Source organism: Cynocephalus volans, chromosome 8, assembly GCF_027409185.1.
Source record: "Cynocephalus volans isolate mCynVol1 chromosome 8, mCynVol1.pri, whole genome shotgun sequence".
NCBI lineage: Eukaryota > Metazoa > Chordata > Mammalia > Dermoptera > Cynocephalidae > Cynocephalus > Cynocephalus volans.
The window spans coordinates 113858633-113872672 of NC_084467.1; the positions used below are offsets into that span (position 1 = coordinate 113858633).

General features: G+C 48.5%; 2 protein-coding genes across 2 annotated transcripts in view; one reads left to right on the forward strand and one right to left on the reverse strand.

The window, feature by feature from the left end:
* IQGAP3 (IQ motif containing GTPase activating protein 3) overlaps positions 1-1478 on the reverse strand; it is a 38306-nt gene extending 36828 nt beyond the window's left edge. The window contains exon 1 of the mRNA XM_063105847.1: positions 1427-1478. Within this exon, the coding sequence (XP_062961917.1) occupies positions 1427-1478 (52 nt within the window). The remainder of the gene's footprint in view (positions 1-1426) is intronic.
* A 3433-nt stretch (positions 1479-4911) lies between these two features.
* Positions 4912-10176, forward strand: TTC24 (tetratricopeptide repeat domain 24). The gene is made up of 10 exons (XM_063105848.1): positions 4912-5617; positions 5788-5991; positions 6597-6725; positions 6891-7003; positions 7345-7443; positions 8551-8642; positions 8804-8910; positions 9394-9507; positions 9630-9726; positions 10095-10176. The coding sequence occupies exons 1-10, from the start codon at positions 4912-4914 to the stop codon at positions 10174-10176; spliced, it is 1743 nt and encodes a 580-aa protein (XP_062961918.1).
* The last annotated feature ends 3864 nt before the right edge of the window (positions 10177-14040 follow it).

Here is a 14040-nt window from a genome sequence, read left to right on the forward strand (position 1 = left end):
AAAATAAACTCAGAGGGCTTGAAAAGAGATAGAGCTTAGTCAATCCATCTTTGACTCAGCTTAGTCAATCCATTCACCAAACTTTATTCAGTCAATCCACCATTCCCAGTCTTTATCCTATTTCCTTATATTGCACATCCTGCAACATTATTTGGGGGAGGGCAGGGCTATTTGAATTGGCACGTAAGCAAGTTAAAACACACACTCACACACATCTCCAAGTACAGATTTGAAAGCATGGCCAACCGCAGGAAATCCATCGGTTCCTCTGAGGGGGTGTATGAGGAACAAGTGTTGGTTGTTAAGCATGGAAAATAAACCAATGAGTGAGTGACATCACCTCAGAGTTATGAATCGAAGACTGTGAGAGATGGGCGGGACTTTTTAAGTACACACACACACACATACACACACACACACACACACACACACACACACACACACACACAGTGTCTTAAAAAAAAAGTCTTCCTGCCCTTCTGAAGTCTGGAATTAGCTTTCCTTCCACTGATGGGTGGACGTAGACTTTGCTTTTTGAATCCTAGTGGAGAAGAAGGAGGGAGTGGAAGAAGGAGCAGGTTTTGCCTTTCATTCAGAAGATCAGATAGCACCTTTTTACTGTCCTATCCTTCCGACCCCAGTCTCCCTCTTTCTAAAGCAGTGTTTTTGAAAGTGTGGTTCATGTACTACGTGCATCACAATCACCTGGGGTGAGAAAAGAAGCATAGCAGATTATGGGCCCCAATCCATACTACTGGAGCTAAAGCTCTGGGATGGGGCTCAGTAATCTGCATTTTAAACAAGCTTCTCCGGTAATTTCGGCACCCTAAAGTTTGAGAGGCGTCACAAAGCGGCATCTCAAAGCCCAAGAGTCCCCCCCCCGGTCACTTTAGGCGTGGCAGCGTTTGGCAAGTATGGTAGCCGTTAGAGTTACTGCTGAATTTTAAGGAGCCAGACAGAACACCTACATTCTCCCAACCCCGGAGCCCCAGAATTTGGGAATAAGGGAGAAAACTCTTTGCAAGCTTTAAAGCGCGGCACAGAAGTCAGGAGGCGTTTCGCGGCTCACAGTTCTACTCCCTCCCGCTGGCGCCCGGACTCAGTGCTCCCTTCCCACTGAGCAAAGTGCCACGGCCCCTTGCCCCTTACCCAGCCCCCGCCCCAACCTCTCCCGGGATGGCCAAGCCCCCGACTAGCAGCACCACTGCTGGACCCTTCTCAGACCCTTCCGGCACTCACAGGCCGCCCGGCCGGGGACCGCTCCTCTGCCCTCCATGTTTCTCCTTCCAGGTTTGAATCTCCCGCCGTTGGGCCACCGCCCCTCACCGTTGCCACAGGACACTTCCGGTCCGCACCGCAGGGAACCCTGGGATTTGTAGTTCCACGCTGCAGAGGCGCACCACCCAGGTGGGGAGGAGAACAGTACCGCCAGAGGCCGGGATGGGGCGCTCTCCTTCCGGCAGTTCCTGGCTTGCCATAGCACCAGGACTCCTTCGCTGCTAAACCGTGTGGTAGAGCCACGACTTAAAACCAGAGAGTCCTACTCCAAGCTTGAGTTCTTAACCGCTGTACAGTACACTACTTCCAAGGTCTTGGACATAAGACTGCAGAAAAGAGGGTATACTGGAGAGGGATTTCAAAGGTAGAATCAATAGGCTAAGACTGAGAGCTGGAGAAGGAGTCAAGGATAGCTCCTCGGTTTCTAGTTCAGAGACTGGGTTAGTGGTCTACTAATAACACTGCGAATGTAAGAAATGTAGAGTTGGGGAAATATGAGTTTCACCTGGACAAGTTAAGTCTACAGGTATACATTTAGAAATTATTGGAATATCGGTGGTGTTAAAATCAGAGGTGTGGATGAAGGATTTTTTGGAAGAGTATGTAAAGTAAGTAGAGAAAATAGCAAAAGACAGAGTATTGGGGACACTAGCATTTAAGAGGTGGAAAGAGGGTCCAGCAAAGGAAATGGAAAAGGAATTGTCAGAGAAGAGAGTTAGGACACAGTAGATCACAGAAGCCAAGTGAGGAGAGGGTTGCAAGATGTGGTGGATACCACAGGGAATCAAACAAGAAAAGAATTCAGAAATGATCACTGGATCATCGGGTGGTCATTGGAACCTTGGTGAGAGCAGTTTCAGTCCTTGACTCCTCCCCGAATCATCCTATCTCCTTAAGGGAAGACTGCTGAGTGAAGGGCAAACTGACCAGTGAGTGGTAGCATCCTGAAGGCTCAGCCTGCAGGCAGAAACTACAGGCAGCTGGGAGAACCTGCCTTGGGCGTGGGCACTATTGCAGCTCAGGCCACACCATCCCAAAATGTGACTGTAGGAGACCAGAATATGCCACCCCAAAATATACTTCCTTGGCATATTTTGAGGTGGTTATTCTGAAACTGCAGGCAAAGGAGTATCTCTGAAAAGCTGACCTTTTGTAAAAGAAATTTACATCTATAAAGGAAATCTACATTACTAAATTATCTGTATAACCAGACAAACTTTATTCACCATACATTTCTTCCCTTCACCCTCCCATAACTTGTGTCACCACCAACCCCCAGATGCCCCAAGCCCCTATTCCTTTCTGTAGCTCAGATTTCTATATATGCTTCATTCATCTTACCCTTCCTCAAGTCTCAGGTTTTGTAGGACTCCCATGTGTATGCACACAACTAAATTGGTTTTTCTCCTGTTATTCTATCTTATGTCAATTAATTTGTAGCCCAGCCAAAGAACTTAAAAGGGTAGAGAAAAGTCATTTTTTTGCTCCTCTCCAGCTTCATCTGCACCTATGGCTATGCCTGCACACAGCAGGCACTCAGCAAAGGCTGCAGGGCAAATGCAGGTGAGCCTGACTACTTCCTTGTAATTTTGTTTCTGGCAAAGGCCTCTGTACTTAGGTACATGAGAACATTTGCTTTCTGATGCAGGCCACCCTTAGTGAGTTGGGGCATTAGGTCGCTGTTGTCCTGAGGCCTGCTGTCCTCTCATTAAGCAGAACCTGGAGATTGCAGATCAATGGAGCTGGGAAAAGCAGTTTGGGGACAAAGAGGCTCTTCTGATCTCCAGACCTTTTCTGACCATCAACATTTCACTCTGTTCTCAAAATATGAAGCTACTACACAGAAGCACAGTATGTAAGAGAGAGTGTGTTTGTATGTGTATGAGTGAAAGGGCTAACTACTTTAAATCAGAAAACCTAGGGTCTAACCCCAGCTACATGACTGCTCTGTGTCCTTAGGCAAGTGTCCCCTGCTCTCTGAGACTTGGTCCCCTCCTCTGTGAAATGAGGGGATGAGATAGATGATCTCTCAGGGTATAACTAGTAACCAGTCCCACGATGCTTTAATTCATTCCTTGAAGTGAGGTACTTGAGGGGTGTGTCTATAGAGGTGGGGAACAGGGGAGCAGGCAGGGCAATGGAACTCAGGTGTCTGTGCCCAAGCATTATCAGGGTTCAGCACTAAGATAGGGCAACTGAGCTGTCACTCAAAGAATTCCCTACCAGTGGATGGTGGTTGCCTAGTTGTCTAGTAACCCCCAGGGCTTTGAGCTAAGAGCTAGGGGAGGTAACCCAAGCCAGACGGGCCATTCCAGAAAGGCAGATGCAGAGACGACCAAGGAGGTAAGGCATCTTGCGTCTTATGGCAGGGGGCCCCAAGTCTGGGTGGGGGTAGTCAGGAATGCCTGGGGTTGAGGCCCTTAAAAAGGCAGGATTTCTGGTGGCAGAAGGAATTTCTTTGGATCCCTGCACAGACCAGCCACCCAAACAAAAGCAAACAAACAAACAAACAAAAGAATGTATCACCTCTGCCTTCCCCTCCTAAAAAAGAAAAAAAAAAAAAGAAAATGGGAGGGGCTGAGAGCCCAATGCCTGGGTCTTCTGTCTCCTGGAAGGAGAGTTCATGAAAAGACTTGCCTTTCAAGGGGAAAGATACCAACAGGATGCACATGCTGATGAGATGAATATATTTGGGTTTAAGAGGGCTCTGGAGACAGAGCAGGATGTTGGGGGATCAGAACCAGAGAGCAGACAAGACAGCCAAGGAGATGAGGAGAGAGAGGTTCCCCTTGAGATAGGTAGGGAACAGTAAGTAGAGAGACAGAATCCCTCACTCCTGTAAGTTGGCTCCTTGCCAACTCAATTGCCTGTTCAGTTTTGGGTCCTCAGTGCCTAGTATGGCTCCTGGCACATAGCAGGAGCTCACTGAGTATTTGTTGAACTGACCTGAACTACATCTTGAGATGTGACAGCAGGAATACCTAGATTAAGAGTGGAGGGTGTATGTGGAGGCACAGCGTGAAGGAAGAGAGGATGTATATGCTATTTCTTCATCCATTCATTTGTTCATTCCATAAACATTTTTTATTGTGGTAAAATACATAACATAAAATTTGCCATTTTATCCATTTTGAAGTGTACATTTCAGTGGCATTGAGCACACTCATACTGTTGTGCAACAATCACCACCACCCATCTCCAGAACTCTTTTCATCTCATTCAATAAACATCTATTGGGAATCTGCTATGTGCCAGACCCTTCAAATTGCTCCAAATCTAGTGGGGGAGGCAGACAAGAAAGTCAGCAAGTCTAATCTAATGTGATACATGCCATAAAAGACACAGACATAAGATGCTATGGGACTACAGAAGCACCCGGTTGATGGAGAGGGCTTTCTGAAGGAGGCTGTTACTTGACCTGAGGCTTGAAGGAGGACTAATAATTAGGACATTAGGATAAGAGTCGATATGGTGACAATGTGATAGATGAAAAAGTGAGATGTCAGAGAGAAATTCTTGAAATCCTGAGGGTCACACCAGAGCAGGGATAGAGCAGAATTGCCCTAAAAGGATTGTGTTCTAGTGGAAGCCAAGGCTGACCTACTGACCCCTCTGTTCCTCATAGTCAGCCCCATGTCTTCCCCCAACCCTGAGGATATCCTCCAGGAGCCTGACCACGAGCCCTCAAGCTCCGAAAAGAAAAAGAAGAAAAGAAAATGGCTACAGCAAGAGGCCAGCATTCGAGCCCTCACCATGGCTGGCCATGGGGCCCTACAGGCTGGCCAGAACCACGAGGCCTTGACCAGCTTCCAGAGGGCCTTCCTCCTGGCCTCTGAGGCCCCAAGAACCAGGGATACCCCTGTGTTCCGAGCCTGTGCCTTCAACCTGGGGGCTGCCTATGTGGAGACTGGGGACCCAGCCAAAGGCCTTGAGCTCCTCCTGCGAGCCCAACCTGAAGAGAAGGCACAGGGCAGGTGTCATGGTGACCAGTGTTTCAATGTGGCTTTGGCCTATCATGCCCTCGGTGACCTGCCTCAAGCTTTGGCCTGGTACCACAGGGCTTTGGGCCACTACCAGCCCCGGGGTGACCAGGGGGAAGCCCAGGCAAAAATGGGAGCCTGCTACCAGGCTCTGGGACAACCTGAACTAGCAACCCACTACCTACAGGAAGCAAGCCGGGCCTACGTCCAAGCAGGGAGGCCCCAGGCCGCAGCCCTGGCACTGGGGGCTGCGGCAGGGTGTATGCTGAAGAGTGGGCAGCATGGGGTGAGTGATGTAGTGCAGGTGCTAGAAGAGAGCCGGAGGCTTGCTGAGAGGAGCACTGAGCGGAGACCACTGGGTGAGGCCTTTGACAGAGTAGGTGTGGGATCTGGGGACACACCAAGCCTGGTGATGCTCTGAGGGCTGGAGAAGGGGCTGGGGGCACCTGGAAGAGTGGGACAGGGCTGCACCGGTACAGCTTTAGTTATGCCTGATCTGGCTACCAGTGACCCTGGCTGTGCCTTCTAGGGCAACTCTATAACGACCTAGGCCTGGGCTACTCCCAGCTTCAGCTATTCCCGCTGGCAGTGGAGGCCTTCCTTCAGGCTCTGCCCCTGTGCCAGGGGCCAGGAGAGCAGGCCACAGTGCTAAGAAACCTTGGTATGGCCCACAATGCCCTCGGCAACTATCAGGAAGCCCAAGAGTTTCACCAGAAGGCAGCTGACCTACATGGTGAGTGCAAGGGGCTTGGGAATGGGACTGGGACCAAGGGACTAACAGTGGTTCCAGCAGGGGGCACAAGCTTAAGGATAGATGGAACTTCAGGACCAGTTTTGGGGCCTGGAAGCCCAGAACCAGGGGGGGTGAGGGCTGGGAGTGCAGGAGATGGGTTAGCCGGACAGGACAGAAGGCTGTGGGCCCAGAGATTAAGGCCTGGGGTTGGGAAGGCAGCAATGGACAGAGGGAAGAGCCCCGGCTGGGAGTCAGAGCCTGAAGTGGAGCCCAGACCCTCCTCTGACTGTGTGTAACACTCAGCAAGTCACTTTTGCACTGTGAGCTTCAGTTTCCACATGTATAAAAATGGGGCTATTAATACCTGCCTTGTATACCTTGTAGGGTTGTTGCCTGGCACAAACTAGCCAGGTGGAGGCATTGAGGCCAAAAATTGAGACAAGGAAAGGCTGGGTCTCAAGAGGAAAGGCTTCTGTGTCCACCGGGAGTTGTGCCAAGGCTGGGCACCAGGACTTTTCGTAACCTTCTCTTGGTTGCTGGGGGCAGGGTCCCGATGCCCTAGCAGCCAGAGTCCCCTCTTAGGATGGGATGGACTCTGTTGTCAGGCTCTGTGGGGCAGCGGTGGGAGCAGGGCCGGAGCTTTGGCAGCCTGGCATTTGCACTGAGCCAGCTGGGGGACCACAAGGCCGCCAGAGACAATTACCTGCATGCCCTGCAGGCTGCCCGGGACACAGGTAAGGATTGGGGGTTAGCATGTGACTTGGGGGGTTCCCAAAGACTGAGGGTCCTTGGGGCTGGTGGGGAAGCAAATGGGGGGACCTGGGAGTGGGGGGTCCTCTGGAGGGGCGGGTCAGTGGAATAGGGAGCCATGAGAGGACCCTTCAGGCTCTCTTCTCCAGGGGACATGAAAGGGCAGTGGCAGGCCTGCGAGGGTCTGGGGGCTGCTGCAGTCAGACTGGGGCAGTATGACCAGGCCTTGAAGTACTATAAGGAAGCACTGGCCCAGTGTCAGGTGAGAACCTCCATCCTAGAATACAACTCTTCCATTCTATCCCTCCTCCAGGAAGCCTTCTCCAGCTGACATTCCTACCTTCTTTCTTTGTCTTCTCACCACCTTTCATTCACTCATCATACATGCATCTAACACATTCTGTGCTAGGTCCTGGGATACCATTGTGAGGAAGAGCCCATGTCTATCTACAATTAGGGGCAGGTGGTGGCAGGACCCTGGGAAAGGCATAAGGATGGGGAGGGGAGACAAAGCCCCCTTTCCTGTATCTTTCTACCTCACTTCCCTGAAGACCGCAAAGCCCAGGCCTTTCCCCATTACTCCATTATCCATCCTTTCCCCAGAAGGAGCCAGATTCTGTGCGAGAACGGCTGGTGGCCAAGTTGGCAGATGCCATGAGAACCCACTTGGTCCAGGTGGGGCTGGTCCAGACTCACACCCCGGTGAGACAACACCTGAGACAAGAAGCTTGGGGTGGAGAGAAGGGGGTGGTGGTAAGCAGAGCTGATGTTCTCAGGGATGCTGCGCTTAACTGCTCATCTGTGTTCATCTGCCCAGGAGCCTGCACATGGGATCTATATCACTTTCCTGGAGGGTGGGGAGGAGGGCAGAAGATAGTGGCACATCTACACAGGGCTGTTCCAGGGCTTTGGCTAAGTGGTACAGCTCATTGGGTGAAGGCCAAGGGGTGCAATCAAGAATCCTGAACTAGGGCTGGCCAGTTAGCTGAGCTGGTTAGAGCATGGTGTTGATAACACCAAGTTTCAGGGTTCAATTCCTGTTACCGGCCAGCCGCCAAAACAACAAAACAAAAAGAATCCTAAACCATATGTGAGATGAGGTGGAAACAGTTCAAGTCCTTGGATGCAGTTCCCTAAACAGCCACAGGATGGGGATGGTGCTCCAAGGGAATCCTTTCCCAGTTCCAGATATCTCACGGGCATTTCTCTCATGTGTCTCCACCATGTCCCTCCTTCCCAGGGTCTGTCTGATCCTGTCTCTACCTCCTGGTCTCGCTCTACAGGTCACTGTCTCTCCAACTACCTCCACCCTCAGGAAACCTCTTCCTACCCCAGGAATTGAAGTTATACTTCAATATTTATATGATATATTTAATAGATTTTACATCCTCTTATTTTAAAGACTAGAAGACTGTATTTACAATCTGCAAGCAAAATTAAATTAGCCTGGTACAGGCAGAGGATTGGATTGGGAATCACAAGACCTGGGTTCCATCCGAGGTCAGCTGCCAACTTTCTGTGACTTTGCCCAGTGAGGCTCCAGGCAGGATGGGGTGGTAGTCTGGCTCTGTCCAGGTCTGATAGTCCATGAGCCTGAAGTCTAACCTGAGAGTGACTAGTGAGGACCTTAAGAGAACAAAGGGCCTCACCCTGACATTTTATTCTTATAGACAAGCAGCACACTGGGTTGTCTGTCACATAAGTCTCTGTCTCTCTGGGATCATTGTGTGGCCCTGCAGGCAGCTGGAGGGAACATACACTCCTGCCCTTTTTCTCAAATCGATTCCTTTTACTCCACTTCATGCCCAGACTCGGGCTCCTGGAAAGCCCCAGGCTCTAGGTGGGGCTGCTGCAGGGACCCCAGCCAGGGTGGGGAGCAGCACAACAAATGTCCCACACAGGTGAGTGAGGTGGGGGCGGAGTTTTGGGAATGGGCAAGGCCTCTGGAGGGTGTTGAGAGGTTTTGCAACAGGCTGGACCTCATCAGTACCCCCAGGGAGGTAGGGACACAGCAGGGTGCTGCTCTGCCCAGCCGTGCCCACCTGGTTCCCTGCCCCTACAGATCATCGGGTGGGTGGGAAGATGAAGAGTTTGAGGAGGGCCACGAGGAGGAAAAAAAGGAGGAGTCGGCGAATATTCCCAAGACATCTGGGCCCGGAAGACTGGAGCGTGAGTTGATGTAGGCTGTCCCTTGCCGTGGCCCTGCTCCCCACCAGTGGAGCACTCTGTCCACCCCACCTCGTTCTTGTTTCCTCACCGCTCATCCACCTCCCATCATTTCCTCTCCCCTTCCCAGGTCTGATGCTGAGGCCTGGCACTGCTCAGCACCACCCTGACCCCGACTCTGCAGGTTCCCAACCCTCAGAACAGCTCTCCCCACCCGTTTCTACTTCTCTCTCAAAGCCCTGACCCATTTTCCAGAACCCTTTCCAGAATTGCCTCTTAACTCCCTGCTCCCACAGCTTTCCTAATGTCTAGAACTTTGCATCTTAGAGCACCAATGTTTACTGAAAGCCTACTAAATGCCCAGTACTGGACTGGGTGCTTTTCTCACCCTAGCTCACCATTTCCCCCCAAAGGCTTCCAACTCTGGGAGCAGAGTTCTTTGCTACTTGCTGAGCTGACTTGAATTGACTAATGTCTTCTTTTCAGCATGTCTCCTTTCAGGCACAGTGAATCATTCCCAACATCTAGCTTCTCATCAGCTCATGTTTACCAAGCACCTGCCCTGTAGAGGGACAGTCCTTGGTGCACCTTCTGTGTACAGTGACCAATGCATCCCCTGGCACCCACCATCCTGGTTCTTTTCTCATAGCTTTCTCTCTTCCACCGTGATGGTCCTTGGTGTAGAGAGGCCTGTGATAATGTGTCTGTCCCTCTCCATCTAGGTCCAGGACCCAGAACTCATCTTCCATTTGGAGGTCCAGGCCTTCCCAGAGTGGAGTGCTCTGGCATCCTGGTACCCAGTGGCCCCCAAGCCAATAGGTAGATCCCTGGGGGAGGGGAGGAAGCCTGGAGAATGGACAAAAGAAGTAGAAGATGTGGCTTGGGATGATTTTAATGAAACATGACCTGTTAAAGTAGGGAAGATATGATCTAGTGCTTGGGATGTAGGGCTCTGAGGCTCTTTGTCTTTGCTCTTTGGCAATCTGCATGGCCTATCTGTAGGCTTCAGAGAAAAGGACAGTCCTGCAGAATGGGGGGACATGAAGCTTAACCCTACTCCCTTCTATCCTAGAGGCAACCAGTAGATGTAAGGGGCAAAGAGGGCACAGGGAAGCTGGAGTCAGGGCAGGCTGCCTTTTGCTCTTCCCCAGTCAGCCTCACTGGCAAGCCACTCCCTCCTCCTTCAGGTTGTCCAAATCGCCCAGGGAAACGCTCAGCAGGAACCCTCAGAGGAGACCCACCAAGTCTGGCTTCTGCACAATCACGTGACCTGCACCCTGCTGGCCACAGCCCTCATCTCTGCAGTTTCCAACATGCCTCTTCCCAGTTGTTCAACCTTGTTTGGACATGGAACACAACATGGTCAGCTGGTGGGCTCCTGAGGAGGCCAGCCAAGGGCTTTGTAGTCCCAGCACTGAGAAGTTCTATTTGCTCCCCATTGGGATTTCTGGACTCAGGCAAAAGAAAAAAGGAAAATGGATGGTTAATTTCCCTTTTCTTTCTAGATCCAAACCTCATGATTGCTAAGGCCCTTGCCAGTTTTAAAAACTATGACTTCTTGTATTAGCCAGCCACCAAAATAAATAAATAAATAAAAATAAAAACGATGACTTCTTGTTCAAGTGGCTTTGGAGTCACTGACTCTCTCCAGACCTCTATTTTCTCATATGGAAAATGGTGATATAATACTACAGAAGACACATCTTAACCAACCTGTGCATTCAGCTTCGTCTGTGAAACACAGTGGATGCTGGCTGCAGGCTCAGACCTGTAGCCTGTAGGACAACTGTTGCAGCTGCAGTAACAATGATATTATGTAACATTTATTGAGCACTTAGCATATGCCCCATACTATTCTAAGTGCACCCAGATTTATTTAAAACAAGTTTTACTTGACACAGAAGCCCTCATAAAGAAATAAAGACTCAAAAAAGTGGCAAAACCTAAATGTTTTATACTACATTGAACAGAGAGAGGCAATTTTGGAAAAGCAACTAAAATATAGGGGGAGGCTAAAAGGACGATAAGAGTTTTTTTTAAGAAGGCCTGTTTGTACAGAATTCTGTCAGCCTTAACACCCTGTCTCTGGTGATGGTGTTTCTTTCCACCTGGTATAGGGACGTCATCTTTCACATGGGAGTATTATTTCCTGTTTCCAGGAAGAAAAGGGAGGTTAGAGTGCCCTTCTCATACCTACTGTTTTTCAAGTACCTTTAGCTCAAAATAATCCTTATGCCAAAGTGGCATATTCTGAGGTGGCATATTCTGCCACCCTACAAGGGTTTTGATTGTACTGTGAACTACTTCACAAGGAGATTTTGAGGATTCATTAAATTATTTGTAGAGGACCTTCTAGGTTCTAGGCATGGTGCTAGGTACTAGAGACACAGCTGATAATCTTGTCTTGTCATGTGTTCAAGATGTCTTGATGAGGATGTAGGTTCACCAGCTGTAACAAAGGCCAATAAAACATTGCCTTTAAACAAACAAAACTTTCTTTCTCATATAAGCCGCCCAGCACTGATATGGTTGCTCCATGGAGCTTGGGAGCCCAGACGGGATGTTCTGCCATTTGTAACAGGGGATTTCCATCTCATGGTATAAAATGACTGCTCTAGCTCCAGTATCATGCCTTATTCCAGTCAATACAAAGAAAAATTAGGGGAAAACATTCATTTTTTTTTAAGGGCATGACCTAGGAGTTGCATATATCATTCCTGCTCATATCACATTGGTCAGAATTTTGTTACATGGCCACTTCTAGCTGCTGCAAGGTAGGTTGGGCAGTTATGTGGTCAGATAAAATTCAGGGAATCTATTACCAAAGGAAGAAAGGAGAATGGATTTTGAAGGAGAAGTAGCAGCTATTGCTACTGGATATTGCTTTTGGGTCAGGCCAACACAATATCAACCACCATGGCTCTACCATTTAATAGTTGTACTATCTTAGGAAAGTTACTTCTCTCTGCTACTCAATTTTCTCATTTATAACACGAGGATAAAAATACATTACAGGATTGATGGGATTAAATTAGATAATATATGTAAAGCATCTGGAACTCAGCAGGTTCTCAGTCCATGTGCCCTTCCTGAATTGGTTTTGAAAGCATTTCCCAAAGAAAACTCAAAAAGTATGAATGGCAGGAACAAGGTAGACTAGATACTGGGGATAGCCCCCATTTGATTGTCTTATAAATTTTAAGTGTGTGGTGGGATACCTTTGCATAGTTATTTTATAGTTATATCTCATCAGGATAAAGTCAGCAGTGACAACCCTTTACTTACATATTTCTGCATTTAGTGAGGCAGTTCAGTATAGAATAATGCTTGAGTGAAGACTTAGGTCAAGCTCCACCAACAGCTATAATTGTATCATTGGGCATGTCACTCAACATCTTTTGGTCTCAGTTTTCTCATCTGTAAAATGCAAAGAATAGGTTGCTGTGAAAATGAAATGAGATGATTCATGTTATCATCTGATACATATAAGTGCTCAGAATGTTATCTATGTCAAAGAAATATGCTTCACATTGTGTTTTAGAATGAACCTTCAGAATCACCAAATTTATTTTCTCAAAAAGACCTGTAGGGAGTCTTGTATAACATGTAAAAGTGAAGCCGCTTATATGCTAGTGAAGTTAGAAAATAAAGTTAATGAGGTCTTGGATAAGAACATCTAATTGTAATATACACTGGTGTGTGCATTACAATTTACATGAGTAAACTCAATTTCCCACCACAGTCACAGTATGACAAATTCAATTTCCCACAACAAACACGTAAAACAAGCGTAGCTGGAGGCCAATGTTACATTCCATTGGAGATGATAAACCTCTTATAATTAAAAAGGAGACTATCAGAAGAGTAGTTAAAAGCAGGAGGGATTCTTACCTTTCTCAGTGAACCAGCCAGGAAAGCATTTCACAATACAGAATAAGAATAAGTCTAGCATAAAAAGAGGACCTTCACTTCACCTATATTTTAGCTTTGGCTGTCAAAACAAAATGCCATAGACTGGGTGCTTGAACAACAGAAATTTATTTTCTCACAGTTCTGGGGGCTGGAGGTCTGAGATCAGGATGCCAGCATGATGGAGTTCTGGTGACAGAAAGGAGGGGAAGGAAGAAATGAAAGGAGAGAGGGGGCTCTTAAAAGGGCATTAATTCCATCAGACCAGTGCTTAGCCTTATGACTTCAACTAACCCTAATCACTTCCCAAAGGCCCTATCTCCAAATACTGTCACATTGGAGGTCAGGACTTCAGCATATGAATTTGGGTGAGACACAAACATTCGGTCCATAACAATCTGAATAATTACCTTTATTTTATTGCCTGAATGGCAACTGGTTTGTAATTCTCCAACCTTTCCCTTTAACCATGCAACAGTTTTTGCATTCTCAAAAGTGCTTGGGTAAAATTTATTCTTACTCTCAAAGTTTCTAAGGAAATATTGTGACCTGGAGCCTACAGTTTCAATTACATTTTAATCATAATCTCCCAACCTATTCAAGGTCTATTAGCTTCTATTTCCATAGCTACTGGTAAAGGGGTATAAGTATGATTTGGGAAGCACAGCGTGATATCCTGGTAAAAACAGAGGCAGCGAAGCAAACATAGTGGAGACAGGGGTCTCAAGTTATATAAAACCCTGTCTATGTACCAGGCCCTCTGCTAAGCTATGGCTTTGCTTGCATGAACACCCTATGAAGTATGTCCCTGTTGTATAGCCGAGAAACTGACACCAGGAGTGCCCAAGTTCACTTAGCTAGTAAGTGGAGGGGCAAGAACCCAGGCTATGAATATAGCTAAGCTATATAGCTTCCCGAAAGAGCTACAAAACTATGAATTATTATTTACCAAAGGGCGGTTGGGAACAAAGCTATTCGGTACATCGGGACATCTGAGGCAATCTGTAATGCTCTCGGGAAAGGCTGGGATCCAGGCTGCAAGGGAAGGTGCATGGGAGCCCAAGCCCGGGTGGGAGGGTACTCGGAACCTGCCGGCGTGATGCAAAGAACCCAGAATCTGGGAGTCCAGCTCACACCGTCCGGCCCTGGGCCACTTCCGGAACTGGTGCGTGCCGGCCGGCCTTGCCGGGGGCGGGGCGAGCGTCGCGCATGCGCCGGGGCTGG